Below are 25,069 nucleotides of genomic sequence, written 5' to 3'. Positions count from 1 at the left end.
CCTATACATACGAACACCTCGAAATGGTGTCACTACACCGCAATATTTCATGGAGGGTTTCGAAAGTGGAATTTGATAAAATGCACTAGTCAGATCGGTCACGATGATGTATTGCCACTGAGCTATGGTGCGTGACGTAGAGTCAACGTCTGGCATTAATGAAGGTTGGGGCTTGCTATACCGCCCGACGTCTTCAAATGCGGTCACCAGTAGAAACCCACCGTTGGGTTTTTGACGAGAAATGAAGGGTTAAGATATTCTACAGTGACACCAATGTCCTCTGGTTTACAAAACACTCCTTGTTTCTCCAGATCATCGAACTTTTGTTGTAAGACGACAAGCCTATCTCGTGAGTATTGCGGGGTCCTACCCTTCCGTTGTGGGGGCTGGACGGGGCCCATGTTGATACGAGCCTCAAACTTCCCTGCCGCACCATTATATCCCTTGATATTGGGATCAAAGAGATTGTCGAACTGATTGAACTTGTCGCGAAAGGCTTGTCTTGTATCATTTGGTAGAATTTATCTGGGTCAAGTTTCACAGTGTCAGTATTACACGCGCCTGTTTGACGTTTTGAACGTTGATAGGGATATCGTAAGTGACCTCGGTAGGCTTCGTTGTTGTAAGACTAACTTGGCAAAAATGTTCATGCCTGCGAAGCATTTGAGGTTCTGTAGTATGATTGGGTATACGTATCGTACCACCTACAGCTTCCATGATAGTAGGGCGTGGCCAATCTCGAGGGAAACTAATACCGTCGGTGCGCGGTTCTAAGGCTAATGTACTTTCAGGAGGTAATCTGTCAGGAATGCTAATCTCCAAGTAGGATCCTGGCCAAACAACTGTTGAAGATGTCCCAACTCTCAACACATGAGCTTGAGCTCGACGCACGTGGTTTTGGGTAGTATCACTGCGTGTCTGGCCATAATGAACTACGTCCGATTCACCTATTCTGATCTCATTCTTTGACGGCCTAACTGATATATCATTCGCGATCATGAACGGCATGCCTGCTAGTATATCGACGTCAATATCGTCTACAACCTAAATTGTTCCTTGTCAATGTGATGTGGGTTTCACCAACTATATTGAGCGGGGTGATCCCGTCAGCCTGGAGGGCATTTTGGTTGCTCTTTTTATCATGTTAACCTCGGCACCGGTGTCCAAAGTGATTTCGCTAGGACTGTGTTGGTGGAACACTTTCATTTGAGGTGACTGTTTAGTGATTACACGTCGCGCTAAAGTTACTGCCCGTTGGTTATGATAGGGACCCGGGTCGCTCTCAGCGTCCCTCTCGCCCTCGTTAGCATCGACCTCGGCATCGTCAAAACCGTACGCGTCCTGAGAGTAAGTTTGGCGAGCTCTCGTCATAAAACGACGGTCCTCGTCGAGGAGAAATTTGCATGCACTTAAGAAATGGTTGGTATTAGCACGTCCGGCCTGTTTACACAAAATGCAAATTTTGCTAGGTCGTTTGGGTGGAAATGAAGTGGTACGGGATTCTGTGTTCGGAAGTCTAGGTTTAGGTTGGTTTCGAAAGACTGTTCGTAGGACCTTAGACTCAGATGATGCATGGATTTCATCCAACAAGCTATCGAGAGCCTGGGAAATTTCAGGTTTCAAAGACGCTAGCGTTTGAGATCTTAACACGGTACCGTAGCGCTGTTTCACGAGAGATGGCAAGTCTTTGTGAATTAACCTAAGCCAAGTAAGCACGATCATGTTTTCTACGGTAGGAGACATATCTTCATCTGTTGCTGGGATTTCACCATTATGACGGATATTTCCATCAGCACGCAAAAGATTGTCTCCAAAAAACTATTCAAGCGTTGAAACAAGTCTTCGGGACGCTCTCCAGGTTCAAGATGGATGTTATTAAAGTCAAGGAACTATGAACCTGTCGATTGAAACCCATAGTGCATGCTGATAGACTGCCAAATTGTCATGATTGATGTTGAGTTTTTAACAATGGTGTTTCTTGATATTATTGGACAAAAATTGGCGATTTGTCCGAGCATTAGTTCAAGATGTGTCAATTTCTGTGCCGCCGTGAGTCGATTGGCTTCAGGGATGTGATGGGCGTCATCAACCATGCCTCGTAACTGATTGTCATTGCTTTTCTTAAGCCAAGTAGAACCGTCCACGAGGAATGGGGCAAAGTTCCTATCAAGAGACAGTGTGTATTGGAGATTTGTCTCCATGCCTCGAATGATGTTATTGTCTCCTGTTTGGTGAGAGACCATTGTTTGGGAGCCTTATTTATGGCCCTGACTGTGTGAATGATGTGTTATTCACGGAAGTGGATAATATCATATGCTTATGTTCACCGAGGATGACAGTTTTAGCATGAACTGCAGACTGTCTTTGCTTCGTTTAGCGTAGCGAAAATGTCATTGAATACTTTCCTCGACTTATTAATAATGTCCGAGAGACGTAGGTAAGATAACCGCTGCCACCACGCCAGTATTAAAGATGACACACGTCAGACAATCTTCGGTAAACAACTTTATCCAAAACGCATGGCTTTATAATACAAAACGAACGAGAGTTCCATCAAGGGGAATCACTCTTGTTACACAAGGTTGCACACCACCATTAGGCTACGCTACTGTCACTAACACTACAGTCATATACTACACGAGTATATGGTGACGAAGGGTGATTCACTTTGTATGAACGAAGGGCGTGGCTCCCTTGGTGGCAGACGGGATGGGGCCATTAGGGAGAACATATGGAGAAATGTTTAAAATCCTTTTCCTTCTGCATGAATGGAGGGATACGAGTCAAATTTGGCGTAGAGCATGTAAAGAGGACTAGTGTTTCTTTTTGTAAATGGATGATGTAGCCCCCTGGTTGCAGAGAGGCAGGGCCCCAATAGGGGAAATGAAGGAATTAAAATATCTTTTACTTCTGTAGAAATAGAGGGATTCGACCAAATTTTGTCAAGAATATACTTTGGTCCTTGGGAAAGTTAGGTAAATTATTTAAATGTCTTCTTAGTACAAATAGAGGAATTCGATCCACATTTTGTCTAGAACATCCTTGGACAAGGGGAGTCACTTTTGTTATAACGAAGGATGTGGCTTCACTCGGGCCGAAAAAGGAGTACATGAGGAAAATAGTTAAATCCTTCTCTTTCCGAAGAATGGAGGGATTTGATTCAAATTTGGTGAAGAGCATCCTTAGGCAAAAAGAACTAAATTTTGTAGAAAGGACAGGTATTGCCTCCATTTTGGCTGATGGGCGGGGTCCTAATGGAAAAAATTAGGGAAATTATTTTAAAATCTTCTCTTTCTGTGTGAATGGAGCGATTTTAACCAAATTTAGTCCAGAACATCCTCGGACAAGAGGAATTCACCTTTGTATAAACAGAGGGTTGGCTTCCCTCGGAGCTAAGGGGCCAACAAGGGGTTAATTTTCAAGGCGACTTCTCTGAAAAGTAGTTATGGATATCAACAATATTTGGTTTGGAGAATTCTTCGGTGGCTGAAGATTCAAAATTGTACCAATTGAAGGGCTGACAATTGAAACTAGGGTCTGGCCCCTCCCCTAAGGACTTTATTTCTAAGCCTATTGAGATCCAACCCTATAACCACATATACCATTGCTGGGCCTAAAGAGATGAACTCACTCATGATATGGGCGGATTAGTACTCCGGCCTCCCACGCAGGCGGCCGGGGTTCGATCCCCGAAGTCATCGTACGCATGGAATATATTTAGAGAAAGTGTTTTCCACCTGCCCACACAACTCCAACAACCCAGGTGGAGTATAGAATGGTTTGGGATGGATGTTGCGGTATATGTGCTGTTTCATTCAAGTGAAGTGGCACTATAAATGATACCGTTGGAAGCACGGTCCCACTATAAACAGAACAAAATACATCTTCAGCACACATGCCGGCATACACACAAAGGGAGATATTAACCAGGTGGCATATGACTAGTAGGTACCGCCTAATAAGACAGCTCCTGCGAATTCCTCAAACAATGTATTGATAAAATATGCTAAATGTATTGATTGTATAAATTGTATATCTATGTACTGTAAAGCACTTTAGAGTGGCTTAGGTTAACAAGATATGGCGCTATATCAAATGATGTCTATTATTATTATTATGATATCAGTATTGACTCTTGGGTCTGGCCCCTTCCCTCGGGACTTGATTTCTATACCATAACTTTGAAACGGTTTAGATCCCTAACGCATAACCATATATACATTTGATAGGCAAAAAGTGATAAATATAGTCATGATAATATCATTGACCGATGGATCTGGCTCCACCCCTCCGAACTTCATTCTTAAGCAATACTTTTTAAAAGGTCCCTATCCCGTAGCCATATATACCATTGCTGGGCGTCACGGAACGAACACAATCATGAATTTAATATTGGTTCTTGGGTCTGGCCCCACAACAAGGGACTTTTTTGGGGCGGCCGTAACTTTGAAATGGTCGAAACATGCACCCCATATATATTTAATATGCATAACGAGGTTAACACGGTAATATTAAATGACTAACCCTGGGGGAATTTGGGTTTTTACATTTTATGTTAAAAATTGAATTATGTAGGAAATCATAAAACGCTCATGACCTCTGCTTACCAGAGACAATCGTGGTTATATCTGAAGTTTAAATACTCGGTGGGGATGACACCTAGAGGTTATGTTTTATGTTGAATGACAAACTTTGAATTTCAAGGTTTTATATTCATACTGTGACCTCTGATTGCCTTACACAAATATAGTTACAGGTTGTACTGTCTTGAACTTACTTTGTTGAGAGTGATAACTAGTGATAACCCAAATGTATTTCAATCTAATCGCTATTGTACCGACTGTGTTGATAATTTGAGGATGTGAAACCTATGTGACTACGTAGCTGAATGGTGGAATGTAAACGATTTAGATTCAAGGTGCCCTCTAATTGGCTTTTGGACTATAACAATTATAACTCTAGCTTTCTTTAGCTGACTTAAACCATTTGGTGGGACACATATATAAGAGTAAACTTTATGTCAAAAGACTAACTTTCACCGTTTGGGATTTAAAATAGCTACCTTGGGTTCTAATAGCATGATAGATACTATTTAAATATATTCACCAAAATCCTGTATCAGTATCAAGGAAACAATTGATCAACCATGCTCAACTTGTCATTTCACCGAAACCTGTTGTAAGACTATATACCAGATACACAGATCATCAATGTCTGGCATAAATAGCATTATATAAACAAGACGGGAAATCTGTAGGTACCCTCAAGCTGATTCTTATACAAAATGTATTATGCATAATCTGTCAGTAACAAATCTACTATACTATGCTTTACCACATCCTTTTTTTATTTTACAGATCCCAATCCTAAGATAGCAGCTATGATAGGTGAGTTTCGTAAAGTGGATCAGGTGTAATGGGAAATCTAACAGATTGTATATGTACAGTCAAAGAGTTTGCAACGTTTTGTTTGGCTTGCTTAACAGCTAAGGTCAACGAATAACGTGCATCCATGTGTGTTGTGTAAGCGTGCATGCGTGTATGTGTGCCGGAGACGAGGTATGTTAATGAACTTGCCTCATTGTGATAGCGCGGATCTGATGCCGACTTTATACTGCTATCTCACTGAAATACCATACCGAATGCACCGTTGTACATTATAACAGTGGCAAATTTCGCGGTGTGGCAATGATTGCTTTTTTGGCTTTGAGTAAGTGAGTATTTATAGATTATACTGATATATATAACATATACATTTCAAATCCATGTCAATATTGTCACACACACAAATTCAACTTTAACATTATACAAAAGATAATTCAACATTTAGCATCATGTGATCACTATGTGAAATGTATATCCCTAGTGAGCAGTTACTTCACAGCGTATGCTACAAATGCGTTTATATTAAGCTCAAAAGTACCGTCAAGCTTATGTCCTGGCACGGCGTCCGTCGTCTGTCTGTCAACTTCTCCTGTACAACATTACTAGTCCTTAACGGTATAGGGGATTTTGACTACATTTTGCCTGTAGTAAAGGAAAAATCGTAACCAAATTTTAAGAGCATCCTTTAGCAAAGGGGTCTGGATATTGTATATATGGAGCAGACCCAGTAAATTAGTATCAAGGGACAAATGTTTAAAATACTTCTTCCGTATGTATGGGAAAATTATTTTTTATTTATTTTTAGCTCGAACGTTGAGCTTATGCTCGAGGCGTCAGTCGGTCCATCTGTCCGTCAATTTCCTTTAAATCTCTTCAAGTCCTGAAAGGCTCCATGGAGTTTGACTAAATTAAACAGGTTCATTTATGGAGAAAAATCCTATTCCTTTAGGACTATTGGAGGATATTAACCAAATTTGTGTAGAGTATCCTTGAGCAAAGATAACTCAATTTAAATAGTGGAGGACGTAGGACTTTTATTCAAGGTCACAGGGTCATATATATTTCAAATCTTCTTCTGAATAACCAGAAGGTCCAGGGTGATGGTATTTGGGCAGAAGCATGCTGGGATGAAGGGATACCATGTTTGTTCAAATGAATAACATTCACCCACCAGGTCGATTGTATTAAACAAATTTTTAAACGACTTATTCTGAAAACCTTAACGTTTAAAGTGATGCTTTTTGGCTAGTTACATGCAGGCATGAAGAGCTATCAAGTTTGTTTAAATGAATGACCTTCATCACTATTGCAGGTCACCAGGGTCAAATATGTCAAACCTTTAATCGACTTACGTAGATAAAAAGATGGTGAGGATGATGATATTTAGTTTATAGCACGCTGGGATGAAAGGTTTGAAATATTTGTTCAAAAGAATGACCTTGAGTTGTATTCAAAGTCAAAGGGGTCAAATAAACAAAATGCAAAGGATTGTGATATTTGACAAGTTGCATGCTCAGATGAATAGCTTATATGATTTTTCATGTAAATGACCTTGACACACTTTCAAGGTCACATCGGGTCAATTGTTTATCAAAGGTCATCTTATCTATAAATAAAAAGGTATAGTGATGGTATTCGGCAGGTTGCATTCTGGGATGAAGGGGGGTGGGGGGGGCATTAGTCGACTTTTACGATACATCTGTGGGAAACAGCAGGTGCATTATTTTCTCAGTCCCCGACCTACCTTTGGCGATAAGAATTCTGAGATGACCACCATGTTAGGTGAAACAGTTCAACATATCAAAGAAAATATGTAAGTGAAGGGTACAGGAATGATTGGTGTACTATTTTAATATATAATATTTCATTGTTAGTCTAATACAGAACCCACTAATCCTGTAGTATATATACATGTATACAATATTGTACACTAGTATGAGGATGTGTACCATTTCAGTATCAATTCACATCAGCACCAGTTAAAACAGTATTTATTGTTAAATGTTTTACAGACATAACCAAAGAAATGGTAAAACAAAACACAGCGAATACATTCGTAAGCACTCAGGGTTTCCATGACGCCAAGGAAAAGCTCCTCGAGAACCGGGTAGTCGTTGTGAAGGGCAACACCGGAGATGGTAAGACAACAACTGCCGTTCAGCTTCTTCATTGGATGTGTGAGGAACAACCAGGCCGACAACCCCTCCAGATTCACAACATTGAAGACCTGGATTCAGTGTCTCCAAAATCACAATATATTTGTATGATTGATGACATATTTGGAACACAGTGTGCGAGAGAAAAAGATCTAGGTGAATGGGAGAAAAGGGTAAATTCTGTTCTACCGACTATTTGTGGGAATGTAAACACCGAGGCCAACGTTCTCGTAATTACAGTTCGAAACGAGGTTTTTAATTACTACAAAAATCTCACTTCAGACTCAGTTTTCACTGAATCAAATATTATAGATCTAAGCTGTGATAACTACAAGATTGCAGGAGAAAAAATGCAACTCTTAAAGCTTTACACACCTACACAAAATAACTTCACATGGACAGAGAAAGAAATGAAAAAGATCGTTGAATGCGCCCGATGTATTGGATTCCCTCAATGCTGTCGGTTATTCAGAGATATTCCTGCCTTGCAGAAAGACAGAGTGAATTTTTTTCGGATGCCTTTTCAGTTTTTGGAAAATGCATTGTCAAAATTAAGAGAATGTACTGCCCTTTTGTTTCTCTACCTCAATGGAGGTGAAATTAAGGAAACGGATCTAGATCCTAATGGAGAAAAAGTCAGTAACATAGTGCTTGTGGAATCGTTTGAAGTTGATTTGATGTGTGTCAAAGATGACAAAAGTATGTGGTCTTACAAGAAAAGAATTGCATTTGTAAAGGATAGTTTAGAAACTTTATTAGGTTTCTTGGTGGTGAAGGAGAAACATTTGTCTGGTGATGTGTACAAATTTTACCATGACTCGATACATGCCACCGTGGCACTTCTGTATGGTAGAAAAAGTCTTATAGGTTACATAAAGTATTCTCCAAATAATTCTCTGAGTTTTCTTACAACTTTAAAATTTTCTTCAGACCGTATTGTTATACTACCAGAAGAATACACATATATGTATGAACGAATACTCAAAGAGTTTGATTGTAACGAGAAGTATGGTGCTACTATTGGCTCTCTAGCTGTATGGGATGATGGTGAATTTCTGAAAGGATTTGTCAAATGGCTGGGTGATAAAAATGTTGATAAACTCGATGTGTTAAATAAAGCATGCTCGTCTGGTGCAGAAAGGTTTGCTTTACATCTCCTTTCTGAGGGTGTAAAACCTGATACGAACACACAAGTGTGGTCATTGATTAAGAGACGTTGTTATGTTGATGGAGAGTATGTGGATGCACTTAAAAAGGTTGTTGTATACTTGAATGATGAGATGAAACTTGATTTGTTAAACAAAACATGCTGCTCTGGTCCAGAGGGATGTGCTAAATATCTTCTATCTGAGATTGTTAAATATGAAGAGAACACGCCATTTTGTGTAGTGAAGGACGAAAATGTAAATGTTCTTAAAAATATTTTCAGTAATTTGAATGATGAGATAAAACTTGCCATGTTAAATGTATCTTGTTATACTGAGTCAAAAGAATGTGTTTTATATATGTTGTCAAAAGGTGTAAAACCTAACTTCGAAACAATGATATGCGGGCTGAGGGGAGGAGGTGAGGGTATGATATTAAAATTATTGAATTTTCTAAACATTATGAGTGCAAAACAGTTATCACGTGATGATTGCAATGCTCTATACAAGGCATGTCTGTCTGGGGGAGAGAAGGAGGTAACAATGTTGTGTAAAACTTATCCACACTTGATACACGACACTACTTGTTTAGAACGAACCCCGCTTCATGCTGCGATAGCTAAAGGAAACTGCGATATATTTCACACAGTGGAGAAATTTCTACTTCGATCTTTATGTAGAGGGGAGGATGCACAAAACCAGTGTGAGATAGCGGAAGGTCGTGTGGTACATAGGAATTGTGCGTGTGCTCAGTACATGAATCAGTTAGTGGATGTGACTGGGAACACTATGTTACATATGAGTTGTGCGGCGGGACACCTGGAGATTTGTAAATATTTGTGCGAGTCATACCCATCACTAATCACAGTTGTAGATAAGAAAGGTATGACAACGTTACATGCAAGTTGTAAGAAAGGAAACCTGGAGATTTGTAAATATTTGTGCGAGTCATACCCATCACTAATCACAGTTGTAGATAAGAAAGGTATGACAACGTTACATGCAAATTGTAAGAAAGGAAACCTGGAGATTTGTAAATATTTGTGCGAGTCATCCCCATCACTCACCTCAGTTGTAGATCAGAACGGTAAGACAGCGTTACATTGGAGTTGTGAGGCGGGACACCTAGATATTTGTAAATATTTGTGCGAGTCGTACCCATCACTTATCACAGTTGTAGATAAGAACGGTAGGCCAGTGTTACATTGGAGTTGTGCGGGGGGATCCTTGGAGATTTGTAAATATTTGTGCGAGTCATCCCCATCACTCACCTCAGTTGTAGATCAGAACGGTAAGACAGCGTTACATTGGAGTTGTGTGAAAGGACACCTAGATATTTGTAAATATTTGTGCGAAACATACCCATCACTAACCACAGTTGAAAATAGGAAAGGTATGACAGCGTTATATATGGGTTGTGCGGAGGGACACCTGCAGATTTGTAAATATTTGTGCGAGACATCCCCATCACTAACCACAGTTGTAGATAAGAAAGATACGACAGTATTACATGTGAGTTGTGCGAAAGGACACCTAGATATTTGTAAATATTTGTGCGAGTCGTACCCATCACTTATCACAGTTGTAGATAAGAACGGTAGGACAACGTTACATTGGAGTTGTGTGAAAGGACACACTAACCACAGTTGTAGATAAGAAAGATACGACAGTATTACATGTGAGTTGTGCGAAAGGACACCTAGATATTTGTAAATATTTGTGCGAGTCGTACCCATCACTTATCACAGTTGTAGATAAGAACGGTAGGACAGCGTTACATTGGAGTTGTGTGAAAGGACACCTAGATATTTGTAAATATTTGTGCGAGATATACCCATCACTAACCACAGTTGTAGATCAGGACGGTATCACAGCGTTACATTTGAGTTGTGCGGTTGGATGCCTGGAAGTTTGTAAATATTTGTGCGAGACATACCCATCACTAACCACAGTTGTAGATCAGGACGCTATGACAGTATTACATGTGAGTTGTGCGGAGGGACACCTGGAGGTTTGTAAATATTTGTGCGAGTCGTACCCATCACTTATCACAATATTTGTGCGAGTCGTACCCATCACTTATCACAATATTTGTGCGAGTCGTACCCATCACTTATCACAGTTGTAGATCAGGACGGTATGACAGCGTTACATTTGAGTTGTGCGGTGGGATGCCTGGAAGTTTGTAAATATTTGAGCGAGTCATACTCATCACTTATCACAGTTGTAGATAAGAACGGTAGTACAACGTTACATTGGAGTTGTGTGAAAGGACCCCTAGATATTTGTAAATATTTGTGCGAGACATACACATCACTAACCACAGTTGTAGATCAGGACGGTATCACAGCGTTACATTTGAGTTGTGCGGTTGGATGCCTGAAAGTTTGTAAATATTTGTGCGAGACATACCCATCACTAACCACAGTTGTAGATAAGGACGGTATGACAGCGTTACATTTGAGTTGTGCGGTGGGATGCCTGGAAGTTTGTAAATATTTGTGCGAGACATATCTATCATTTATCACAGTTGTAGATAAGAACGGTAGGACAACGTAACATTGGAGTTGTGTGAAAGGACACCTAGATATTTGTAATATTTGTGCGAGATATACCCATCACTAACCCCAGTTGTAGATCAGGACGGTATCACAGCGTTACATTTGAGTTGTGCGGTTGGATGCCTGGAAGTTTGTAAATATTTGTGCGAGACATACCCATCACTAACCACAACCTCAGTTGTAGATCAGAACGGTAAGACAGCGTTACATTGGAGTTGTGAGGCGGGACACCTAGATATTTGTAAATATTTGTGCGAGACATACCCATCACTAACCACAGTTGTAGGTCAGGACGGTATGACAGTATTACATGTGAGTTGTGCGGAGGGAAACCATCACAGTTGTAGATAAGAAAGGTATGACAACGTTACATGCAAATTGTAAGAAAGGAAACCTGGAGATTTGTAAATATTTGTGCGAGTCATACCCATCACTAATCACAGTCGTAGATAAGAAAGGTATGACAACGTTACATGCAAATTGTAAGAAAGGAAACCTGGAGATTTGTAAATATTTTTGCGAGTCATCCCCATCACTCACCTCAGTTGTAGATCACAACGGTAAGACAGCGTTACATTGGAGTTGTGAGGCGGGACACCTAGATATTTGTAAATATTTGTGCGAGACATACCCATCACTAACCACAGTTGTAGATAAGGACGGTATGACAGCGTTACATTTGAGTTGTGCGGTGGGATGCCTGGAAGTTTGTAAATATTTGTGCGAGACGTACCCATCACTAACCACAGTTGAAGATAGGGAAGGTATGACAGCGTTATATATGGGTTGTGCTGAGGGACACCTGGAGATTTGTAAATATTTGTGCGAGTCGTACCCATCACTAACCACAGCTGTAGATCAGGACGGTATGACAGCGTTGTATTTGAGTTGTGCGGTGGGATGCCTGGAAGTTTGTAAATATTTGTGCGAGTCGTACCCATCACTAACCACAGCTGTAGATCAGGACGGTATGACAGCGTTGTATTTGAGTTGTGCGGTGGGATGCCTGGAAGTTTGTAAATATTTGTGCGAGACATACCCATCACTAACCACAACCTCAGTTGTAGATCAGAACGGTAAGACAGCGTTACATTGGAGTTGTGAGGCGGGACACCTAGATATTTGTAAATATTTGTGCGAGACATACCCATCACTAACCACAGTTGTAGATCAGGACGCTATGACAGTATTACATGTGAGTTGTGCGGAGGGAAACCATCACAGTTGTAGATAAGAAAGGTATGACAACGTTACATGCAAATTGTAAGAAAGGAAACCTGGAGATTTGTAAATATTTGTGCGAGTCATACCCATCACTAATCACAGTCGTAGATAAGAAAGGTATGACAACGTTACATGCAAATTGTAAGAAAGGAAACCTGGAGATTTGTAAATATTTGTGCGAGTCGTACCCATCACTTATCACAATATTTGTGCGAGTCGTACCCATCACTTATCACAGTTGTAGATAAGAACGGTAGTACAACGTTACATTGGAGTTGTGTGAAAGGACACACTAACCACAGTTGTAGATAAGAAAGATACGACAGTATTACATGTGAGTTGTGCGAAAGGACACCTAGATATTTGTAAATATTTGTGCGAGATATACACATCACTAACCACAGTTGTAGATCAGGACGGTATGACAGTATTACATGTGAGTTGTGCGGAGGGACACCTGGAGATTTGTAAATATTTGTGCGAGTCGTACCCATCACTTATCACAGTTGTAGATCAGGACGGTATGACAGCGTTACATTTGAGTTGTGCGGTGGGATGCCTGGAAGTTTGTAAATATTTGTGCGAGTCATACCCATCACTAACCACAGTTGTAGATTAGAACGGTATGACGGCGTTATATAGGAGTTGTGCGGAAGGACACCTGGATATTTGTAAATATTTGTGCGAGTCATACCCGTCATTAACCACAGTTGTAGATAAGAACGGTGTGACAGCGGTATATTTTAGTTGTTCGGTGGGATGCCTGGAAGTTTGTAAATATTTGTGCGAGTCGTACCCATCACTTACCGCAGTTGTACATCAGAACGGTGGGACATTGTTACATGCGAGTTGTGCCTCAGGACAAATGGAGATTTGTAAATATTTGTGCGAGTCGTACCCATCACTAATCACACTTGTAGATAAAACCGGAACGACAGCGTTATATAGGAGTTGTGCAGAGGGACACCTCGAAATTTGTAAATATTTGTGCCAGTCGTACCCATCACTAACCACAGTTGTAAATAAGAATGGTTGGACAGTGTTACATGTGAGCTGTGCTTTAGGACAAATGAAGATTTGTAAATATTTGTGCGAGTCGTACCCATCACTAATCACAGCTGTAGAGCGGTATGGTATGACAGTGTTACATGTGAGTTTTAAGAAGGGACAAATGGAGATTTGTAAATATTTGTGCGAGTCGTACCCAGCACTTATCACAGCTGTAGATTTGTACGGTATGACAGTGTTACATGTTAGTTGTGCGAAGGGAGAAATTGAGATTTGCAAGTATTTGTGCGAGTCTTGCCCTTCACTATCTTCAGTTGTAGATCAGAACGGTATGACAGCGTTACATGTGAGTTGTGCGATGGGACAAATGGAGGTTTGTAAATATTTGTGCGAGTCGTACCCATCACTAATCACAGCTGTAGAGCGGTATGGGATGACAGTGTTACATGTGAGTTTTAAGAAGGGGCAAATGGAGATTTGTAAATATTTGTGCGAGTAGTACCCAGCACTTATCACAGCTGTAGATTTGTACGGTATGACAGTGTTACATGCTAGTTGTGCGAAGGGAGAAATTGAGAGTTGCAAGTATTTGTGCGAGTCTTGCCCATCACTATCTTCAGTTGTAGATCAGAACGGTATGACAGCGTTACATGTGAGTTGTGCGATGGGACAAATGGAGGTTTGTAAATATTTGTGCGAGTCGTACCCATCACTAACCACAGTTGAAGATAGGGAAGGTATGACAGCGTTATATATGGGGTGTGCGGAGGGACACCTGGAGATTTGTAAATATTTGTGCGAGTCATCCCCATCACTCGCCTCAGTTGTAGATAAGAACGGTAGGACAACGTTACATTGGAGTTATGAGAGGGGACACATGGATATTTGTAAATATTTATGCGAGTCATACCCAGCAATTTGGTTTGGTTTAATTAATATAAGATCCTAAATTTAGTCGCCTCTTACGATGATGCAATGGGGGCAGCAGGTACAATTCTTACGCCCTACCTGTACCCAGCAATAGCCATGCGGCTGGTATTTTCTTGATTACATAGCTAGTTATACATAAGATGTAGATATGTTCACTAAATGTGAATCTCATGTAAAACAGTACCTAGAATCAACTGGTCGTGAGTATGATATCACATCTACACTACAAATAAAAGTGAGTCTGTTTTAGAAGTTTTGAAGATCAAGGGGACAGAAAACAACCCTTTGTACGACTATCTTGAACATACGACACAGCCTCAGGCATGTGTAGCTTCATAGACAACACCCTTTACCAATAAGTCCAACACCTCGACTTCCTTGACGTTTGTATATCCACTTGTGTGATATGATATATGGAGCATACAAACGTGAGACTGTTAAAGGTACGAATCCAAAATAGGTTATTTTCACACCAATGTTATCTGGGGCTCTTGTCTTCAAAGTGCGCGTAACGGGAATTGTCATATGACGAAAACAAAGCGATACTAATAACTGTCCGGGATGAGCTGATAGAGACATGTGAATGTTAGTCATATCAATGATGAACAAAAGCACATAAAACTTGGAGGGGCCGATTTCAATTACCTGTAGTAAGGGAGGTTACTTTGCTATCTGTAATGACTCCATGTGGCGAAAAGCTGAAGAGCGTTGCGTAGTCTGTATTCCGTGAATGAAACTGATAAGAACTGGAACAAATCTCTTTTTTGCAGAACAATTAATGTACATTGTAATGGGTTGAAGTATGCTAAATTGTGATTATAAAGGTAGCTGTCACACTTTTGCGAAATGTCGATATTGCTTTTTCATTCATATCAATGCTACAGCGATGTTTACCTGGTATCCGGTGCTGTGTTCACTAATTATTAGCCGGCTTGGTTGAAGATGACCGATACTGGCATGTCTAAAAATGTATTCATGGATCATCTTAATGTTTTAGCTGGCTTGGTTGAGGATGATCGATACAGTAATTATACAGGCATGTGTAAAAATGTATTCAGGGATCATGTTAATTGTGCTGGATGATATATGGAATGTTGCAGAGTAGTGGCTTAGGTCTAGGGTAGAAACTGTCCTTTACGAGTTGTCCCCCTTGGACCAATTACATGGAATTACTGAATGTGATATGTGCGAAATGGCACTACAAATTCAATAACACTAAATTTCTGTAATCAATAAATAACATTATAATTTGTTTAAGTGATGCAGGATGATTCATAGTGGGTGTAATGTTAAAGATACTCGGGATCAAATTCATCTAACTTTAAATATGTTGTTTAGTGATAATGTATGTGTTTATTTTGTGGACAGTTTTATGAAATCCTATACAACTATTATTCACCCGGTTCATCTGTTTATACGTGACAGCAATGACATATCAAGTGACAGCACACTTTGTCTTGGGATTTCATATGTCATCACATATTGTCACATGTCATCAAATCTTTTCACAAGTCAACACACTTCGCTGCATGTCTTAACATCTTGTCACATATCATCACACATTGTCACATGACATAACACCTGTCAAATGTCACCACACTTTGTCACATGTCATCACATATTGTCACATATCATCACACCTTGTCACATCACCACACCTGTCACATATCATCACACCTTGCGCATGTCATCACGTATTGTCAAATACCATCACACCTTGTCACATATCAGCACATCTTGTCATACGTAGTCATACATTGTCACATTTCATCACATATTGTAACATGTTAGCTCACCTTGTCACATGTCATCACACCTTATCGCATGTCATCACACCTTGTCACATATCACCACACCTTGTCACAAGAAGTCATACATTGTCACATCTCATCACAACATTTCACAAGTCAACACACTTTGTTGCATGTCCTCACACATTGTCTCATATCACCACACCTTGTCACACGTATTCATACATTGTCACATGTCATTTAAGCTTTTCACATGTCATCACATCTTGTCACATGTCACCACACCTTGTCGCATGTCACCACAATTTGTCAAATGCATCATACCTTGCCACATGTCATCATACCTTGTCGCATGTCACCACACCTTGTCACATGTCACCACACCTTGTCAAATTCATTACATCTTGCCTAATGTCACCACACCTTGTCACATGTCATCATTCCTGGTCACATGTCACCACACCTTGTCAAATTCATCACACCTTGTCACATGTCATCAGGTTATGCAACATTGTAGTGACATGCTTTTCCACTTGGCAAGTTTATAGGGGGGATAATAACACTGGTCTACTTCTAGTTATGACGGTGAAGTCTGGTTGTAACTGTGCAGTCATTTTTGTAGTATAATCTTCAACTGTTTTTACAAATGTTATCACCAGTAAAATCTTATCATGTATTTTAAAGCAACTAGTCAAAATTAGTTTAAATATATTGTGATAGATGTTGGATACTATATTTAACATGTTGATTGTAGATTGTCGCTTCGGGTGACGCATGTGTTATCAGTATTCCTTGAATAAAGGGGAAAAGTCATTTTTCTCTTTGCAGGAAATTGTTTGTCAGTTTCCTTGATAACATGAACCATGCGTTGTTTAACTCTGTTGTTTTTTACATACTTTTTTAAAGTGTTTTATATACACATTATAAATATGATATTGACGTTAAGGAAGATGATAATGCTTCACCCTGTGCTACAGAGAAGTCTAAACGCTATCTTTATTTCGCCAGTGTCAAATCAATTCTACAAAACTTTGTAGTTACTTTGTAATTGTTATTATATTTTCAAAATTACAAAGACATTTCTATCGCATTTTCCATATTTTGAAAGACATTTTTATGACGCGGGGGTGTCCCTACGGCAAGATAAATATTGTACTTGATTTCTGATTCGTCAAAATTGATTAAAATAATTATATAAGATTGGGTAGAACAGGCAGGTTGTTTTCCCCTCGGCGATTGAAGTCTCACATGTTTTTCAGGTATAAAATGATATTTCATGGTAGATTTGAGAAAACATGGATCTTTTGATGCAAAGGTATCTCTCTCGGCTCCAGGTGACATTTTTCCAGAGATATGTTTCATTTCTGATATGAGCTGATGAGACATTCTTTTGAAAAGAAACACGAAATTGAAAGTGTTTTTCTTCATACATATTTTCTGTATGGGGTCAGCTAGAAAAGTGTCTTTACGGAATAATTAAAAACCCAAGCATTGGTTTGGTCTGCCTAATGGCGGTCCGACAGTTGATGCGCGGTGTATCCGACCCCGAGGTGTTTTCCGGACTTCGCTTTTAGTACAATAACAATTAAGGGTGTGTGGAGTATGGGCTTTTAAATTAATTTTGACATGGACTTCCTCAAACGCAAGTTTATATTTTAAAATTCACTCTCCTCGCCATAAATTGTTGATATAAAATTGGCAGATGTAATATGGCATTATGTATTACTTATTGTATATGTTGATATGTAACCATTCTGGGGATTTTTGTTGATAAGTGTGCTCTATCATATACGAAATATTTGTGTATGGATATATTCTATATTTTAATAAATGTAAACATAATTATTATATATTTATAAAAAATGTTAACATAATTATTATGTATTTATAATAAATGTTAACATAATTATTATGTTTTGATAATAAATGTTAACATACTTATTATGTATTGACTATAAAACAGATATGTGATTAGATCTTATCATAATTCAATGTACTTTCCTGTGATAACGGTGTGACCAGATGACTCAGGGACATAGTGATACAGACAGTATATTGTGGAGTTATCTGGTTGTTTGGCATCGTCTTATGTACATTGTATCATTGGTATATATATTACAATGTATGTGATATTGAGTATATCATGAAATTATTTTTGTAATAAACTTCAAAACCTTATTTCGTTTTTCATTTACATGTATCTTCGTCTTGAATAAGCTAGAACAACAGTTATGTTTCAAGAGCGTGTTATAATTGCGCAATATTATTTCATACAATACTTTGAAGATGATGGTATTAAATAAAAATAAAAAAAGTTTTAGCAATCTCAGAACTTGGCAGGTCAGGCGGGTAGAGACCATACTACGTTATATGTAACAGTATTGGAAAAGTGTACGGCCAGACCGGGATTCGAACCAGGAACCCTCCAGTCTCCAGACGAACGCTCTACCACTTGAGCCACTTGATCGCCGGCGATCGACCAGTTCCAGTTCCGCTACATATGTGTGTGACATTAGGTGTGTCTTTGCTCTCATCAAGATAGTTCGGACAGACAATACAACGGAATCACGATCGAGGAGTCCGTTTATCTGTCTATTTTAGCATTCAACACCATGGGGTTGCAATAATAAGAAATATTTCAAAGATATTTTATATGCATCAGAGAAATAATCAAATAATTGGAGAATACTATTTAAGAAACATCTCTGGAGAACTAGAGAAAACTTCAATTCAAATAGATATCCACTAAAAGAAATTTCTGGGAAAATCGTGAAATATTCAAATAAAGACATCTCTTACTGACATATCTGGAGAAATAGAGAAGTATTCATTTCAAATAGAAATATATCATGGGAAAATAGAAAAAAGTCTTCAATTAAAATAGAAATATCTCTGGAGCAATATTGAAATCTTCAATTTCAATAGAGATATCCCTTTAGAAATGTTTCTTGAGAAAAGGAAATTCTTTAATACAGATATCTAAATGAACTCAAGATATCTCATCATGTAGTTATACATATATATATTAAAATGTAACAAATATCTCTAAATGAAAAAAGGCATATATTTAACTTTGATGGGTATCATGTATCTTTAAAACAGTTCAAACGAAATATCCTATTTCAGTTAGAAATGTCTCATATAGCGGTATATGTTTCAATTATAGATATTTATTACATCATAGATATATCATCGGCTTTGAAAGAGGGTCATCTAAGAAATAAATATATTTAACCCACAGTTTTCATAACAACTCATTGTTTTCTTTCAGAGAGGTAGTGTTCAAACCATTTCATCAAATTTCTCGTGATATTACGTATTTTTCAAGTCTGAAAAGTTAGACTTCTTTGCCAAACCTGATCAAAAGCCTTCGAAAAATCACAAAATATAGTCGTAGTATTTTCTTTGATTTCTAGCGCGGTTACAATTTTATGGTAAACCTTTATTAGTTGATGAGTAGTGGAGTAGTTTGGAAGAAATCCAGACTATAATTCATACTATACAACAAGTTATGTTCAACAAAGTAATTGTGCACATGCTAGTATACGATACGTTCAAAAACATTTCCTTCACAGCTCAATAACGAACTTGGCCTGCAGTTTTCTGGCAGATCAGAGTTGCCGTTCTTGTAAAGTGGTATAACATGAGCAAGTTTCCAAGAAGCAGGAAATTGACATATACTTAGGGATTCATTAAATAAAAACGAAAGAGGTACAGCCATCTCATTTACAATAAGTTTTAACATCTTGTGATTTATTCTGTCTGGACCAGAAGCTTTGTTTACTTTCAAAATTTGATAATATCTGCTACTTCTTGGTGAGTGAATTGTAACTCACTAATACTAGAGTTTGTTCTCTTTTCAAGATAAGGCAAGGATTCATCGGAGTCATCAAGATCAGTAACAGAAAAAGTATTTATTCAAAATTTAACATTTACCAATATCATCTGATACTACTTTATTAGACACACTATCAAACAAAGAGGCATATCTGTATTTAGCTTTACTTTATTAACATTCTCATTATCTTCCAATAATTTCTTGGACTATTATCACTGTTTTCTATGAAAACATTAATAGTTTCATAAACATGCTCCCTCAAATACTTAATCATATTGCTAACCTTATTTCTGTGTTTTTTATAATTTGCAAGGGACAACTCCGTTCTGTTACTGATAAATACTCTGCGTAATTTGTTTCTTATTTTTATATATTTCCTTATATCACCATTCATCCAATATTTATCTTTTGGTCTCACTGTTACGTGGTTTGAGGGTAAATGTTATTCAAATATCTTCAAGAGATTTCATCAGTATTTTTGTTATATTTATTGTCAATAAAAAATTCATTTCTAAACATTTCTCATCAGTTTGTAGCAGCTATTTCAGCTTGTAAGCCTGCATTTTTTGTCTCACTATATAACCATATTTTACGCTTTAAAGATTTAGGTCGTTGAATTTTAACATAGATAGTTACAAGCGCGATGATCACTTATACATTCATTAACAGGGATAACAATATCAGATAGAACTTTGACTGTATCACTAATGACAAATGGATCTATCAAACGTTTAAAAATTTAAATCATTGTTTGCATAAATTAAGATACCACCACCAAAAGTGTTTCTGTCTTTTCTCAATATAGTACTAAAGTTATCAAGCAATACTTCCGAATTCGAAACAGTTTCTCCGTTAAACACAATGTGTCCACATCTTAAGTATGATGTTCAAAAAACTGTATTTTATATATAAATGAAGACCATAATCAGACGGAGAAGAGTTAATTAATACCTGATTATCAGTCGATAGAGTGCTGATGGGTACAGGACCCGAATTCGGGTTTACATCACCTGCTCGTAAAGGTGACAATAGCAGAATCAGCTCAGCGTTCTGGTTTACAATGCTTTGGAAAAAATAGCAAAATCGGTAACCATAATGTCATTAACCAATTTATTAGTTTTGCAAACGTATTAATAAGATTCATAAAAAGAAAATATCTACAACTAATAGAAACACGTCTTAGGATATTGTAGAAGTTTCCAATCGCATACATCAACAACCCATCATGGTGGATACCAAAAATGATAAAATGTCTTTGGTGTATGAAAAAAACGATCAGAAACAACTGAGTGTAATTGAGATGTAAGTGCACCAGTGTCATCTAAAACTGAAAATAGATTTTGGGAAAAGACGTAGAAAAAGGGTCAGAAAAATAAAAGAGGCGTGAGTAAAAAAAAAAAAAAAAAGTTTGTATTTGATGTACAAGTACATACTACTTTTACAAGAAAGGCCGGTGAAGAGGCTTCATTCGTATTTAGCAAACATAATAATAACATATAAACATACCTGTAAATAGAAAAAGCATTATTCTTGTAGACATATTTATGTACATAGTGCATTAACGCTCGCATGCACGCAACCCAGAAACTGAGAATGTTTTTTGGGAAAAGACGAAGAAAACTGAGACACCAAAAAAGATAAAAGAAGCGTTAGTAAGAAAAACACAAGTTTGTATTTGATGAAAACCGGTGAAGAGTCTTCATTCATATTAAGCAAACATAGTAATAACGTATACAGATTTTGAATATCCACATCCACATTTAAGTTACAAATTTACCACCGTATCCAAATTCCATTTAGTCAGTTTCTTTCGAAAATACTTTTCAATCGAAAAAGCATTAGACATGTAGTCAGAAGAATTAAGTACATAGTGCATAGCGCTCGCGTGCACGCAATTCAACATACAAACATGCTCACCCCTCATCTTACACGGTTACAATCATGCATATGAAATTACAATTTCCAATCAGCCTTATCAGACTTTCAGTTGAAACTTCAGATTCAACTTAACCTTGCAATTCATTGACGAACGGTTTACAAAGTTTTCTTTTCCAAAGTGCACACACTCCACTTAATAAGATAATAAAACAAGAGGCCCAAGAGGGCCTGTATCGCCCACCTGAATATTTAAGCAGTCATAGCAAAATATTCTCATTAAATATTAAATTGCACTAAAAATATTTCCCTCGCAAACTTTGTTGGCTCCATCTGTTGAAACTACCAGCAAAATATTATGATAAGATTCTATGATTTTTGATTCTTCTTCAGAAGTTGCTTGACATATTTTCCCTGTGATCGTGTGAGTAGGTCAATGTCATTTTTCCTTCTCAAATTGGTTAGCTCTATTCCAAAAAGCTACCAGCCAAATCTTATGAATCCATTCCTTTTAGTTCTCAAGAACAAAACCATCAAAATGTTGTTGACCTCTGTGACCTCTAAAGTAGGTTGAGGTCATTTTCATTTGCAAACATTGGTGAGCTCTATCCCAGGAAGTCACCAGCCAAATATTATAATTTTATGCCTTTTAATTCTTCAGAAGAAGCTGTTTGAATTGTTTGACATATTTGCCCCATGTGACCTTGAAAGTAGGTCATGGTAATTTTCATTCACAAACTGTGTTTGGCTCTTTCCAAGGAAGCCACCTGCCAAATATTAAGATTTTATACATTTCAGATCTTCAGCAGAAGTCATTTGAAGCTTTTGAATATATGACCTTTTCATTTTTCATTCTCAAACTTTGTTGGTACCATCCAAGGAAGCCATCAGCCAAATTTGCAGATTCTATACCTTTTAATTCTTCAGAAGAAGTCGTTTGAAGTTTTTGACATATTTGACCCCTGTGACCTTGAAAGTAGGTCAAACTAATTTTCATTCTCAAACTTTGTTGGTCTCTATCCAAGGAAGACACCAGCCAAATATAAAGATTCTATACCTTTCAGTTCTTCAGAAGAAGTCGTTTGAAGTGTTTGACACATTTGCCCCTTGTGACCTTGAAAGAAGGTCAAGGTCATTTTCATTCTCAAACTTTGTCCGGCTCTATCCAAGGAAGCCATCAATCAAAAATAAAGATTCTATACCTTTCAGTTCTTCAGCAGAAGTCATTTGAAGCTTTTGAAATATATGACCTCTGCGACCTTGAAAGTAGGTCAAACTAGTATTCATTCTCAACTTTGTATGGCTCTATTCCAGGAAGCCACCAGCCAAATATAAAGATTATATACATTTCAGTTCTTCAGGAGAAGTCGTTTGTAGTGTTTGACACATTTGACCCCTGTGACCTTGAAAGTAGGTCAAACTAGTATTCAATCTCAACTTTGTATGGCCCTATTCCAGGAAGCCACCAGCCAAATATAAAGATTCTATACCTTTCAGTTCTTCAGAAGAAGTCATTTGAAGCTTTTGACACATTTGACCCATGTGCCCTTGAAAGAAGGTCAAGGTCATTTTCATTCTCAAACTTTGTCCGGCTCCCTCCAAGGAAGCCATCAGCCAAATTTGAAGATTCTATACCTTTTAATTCTTCAGGAGAAGTCGCTTGAAGTTTTTGACATATTTGACCCCTGTGACCTTGAAAGTAGGTCAAACTAGTATTCATTCTCAACTTTGTATGGCTCTGTTCTAGGAAGCCAACAGCCAAATATAAAGATTATATACATTTCAGTTCTTCAGGAGAAGTCGTTTGAAGTGTTTGACACATTTGACCCCTGTGACCTTGAAAGAAGGTCAAGGTAATTTTCATTCTCAAACTTTGTTGGGCTCCATCCAAGGAAGCCATCGGCCAAATTTGAAGATTCTATACCTTTTAATTCTTCAGAAGAAGTCGTTTGAAGTTTTTGACATATTTGACCCCTGTGACCTTGAAAGTAGGTCAAACTAATTTTCATTCTCAAATTTGTTGGTCTCTATCCAAGGAAGACACCAGCCAAACATAAAGATTCTATACCTTTTAATTCTTCAGGAGAAGTCGTTTGAAGTGTTTGACACATTTGACCCCTGTGACCTTGAAAGAAGGTCAAGGTAATTTTCATTCTCAAACTTTGTTGGGCTCCATCCAAGGAAGCCATCGGCCAAATTTGAAGATTCTATACCTTTTAATTCTTCAGAAGAAGTCGTTTAAAGTTTTTGACATATTTAACCCCTGTGACCTTGAAAGTACGTCAAACTAATTTTCGTTCTCAAACTTTGTTGGTCTCTATCCCAGGAAGCCACCAGGCAAATATAAAGATTCTATACCTTTCAGTTCTTCAGAAGAAGCCGTTTAAAGTGTTTGACACATTTGAACCCTGTGACCTTGAAAGTAGGTCAAGGTCATTTTCATTCTCAAACTTTGTTGGGCTCTATCCTAGGAAGCCATCAGGCAAATATGAAAATTCTCTACCTTTTAGTTCTTTAGAAGAAGACGTTTGAAGGTTTTTGACATATTTGACCCCTGTGACCTTAAAAACAGGTCAAGGTCATTTTCGTTCTCAAACTTTGTAGGGCTGCTACCAACGAAGCTTTCAGCCAAATATCATGACTCTAGGCCTGTCCGTTTTTCAGAAGAAGTTGTTTAAAGGAAAAGTTGACGGACGAGGACGGACGGACGGACGGATGGCAGACGACGGACGACGCGCCACGGCATAAGCTCACTTGGCACTTCGTGCCAGGTGAGCTAATAACTAGATAGTTCCTTTGTAATAGAAATGTGCCCACCTACCCGCACATATACAAATATGTGTAAGCATCAACACGTTCTCATACAATGTACACTCACATTCATGTACATAAACACGTACGTACATGTAGAAACATGTGTACGCATTAACACATTCTCATACAATATACACTAACCTACAGTTGTGGGATCGCACAAAGTTACACGATGTGCGGTGTGCGCACGATGTGTGCACGGTGTGTGAACGGTGTGTGCACGATGGGCGAACGATAAAAAGCTGAACGATCATTGCTTGCGCACATATGTGTGCACGATGGACGGACGTTGTGCTATAACAATCGTGGTTGGTGTAAATTGAGGAATGCCTTAACAATTTATACGGTTTCTTGTTAAACATATAAACTTGATGTTTACGTAT

At 38.3% G+C, this 25,069-nt stretch overlaps 1 protein-coding gene across 1 annotated transcript in view; it reads left to right on the top strand.

Moving 5' to 3' along the window:
* The window catches only part of LOC110448793, a 68,356-nt gene that overhangs the window by 12,242 nt on the left and 31,045 nt on the right, over positions 1-25,069 (top strand). Inside the window, exon 5 of the mRNA XM_021495237.1 lies at positions 5,358-5,387. Coding sequence (XP_021350912.1) covers positions 5,358-5,387 — 30 coding nt within the window. The remainder of the gene's footprint in view (positions 1-5,357; positions 5,388-25,069) is intronic.

The sequence above is a fragment of the Mizuhopecten yessoensis genome, unplaced genomic scaffold, assembly GCF_002113885.1.
Source record: "Mizuhopecten yessoensis strain PY_sf001 unplaced genomic scaffold, ASM211388v2 scaffold4301_2, whole genome shotgun sequence".
NCBI classification, from domain to species: Eukaryota; Metazoa; Mollusca; class Bivalvia; order Pectinida; family Pectinidae; genus Mizuhopecten; species Mizuhopecten yessoensis.
This window is presented reverse-complemented; position numbering and strand designations above follow the sequence as displayed.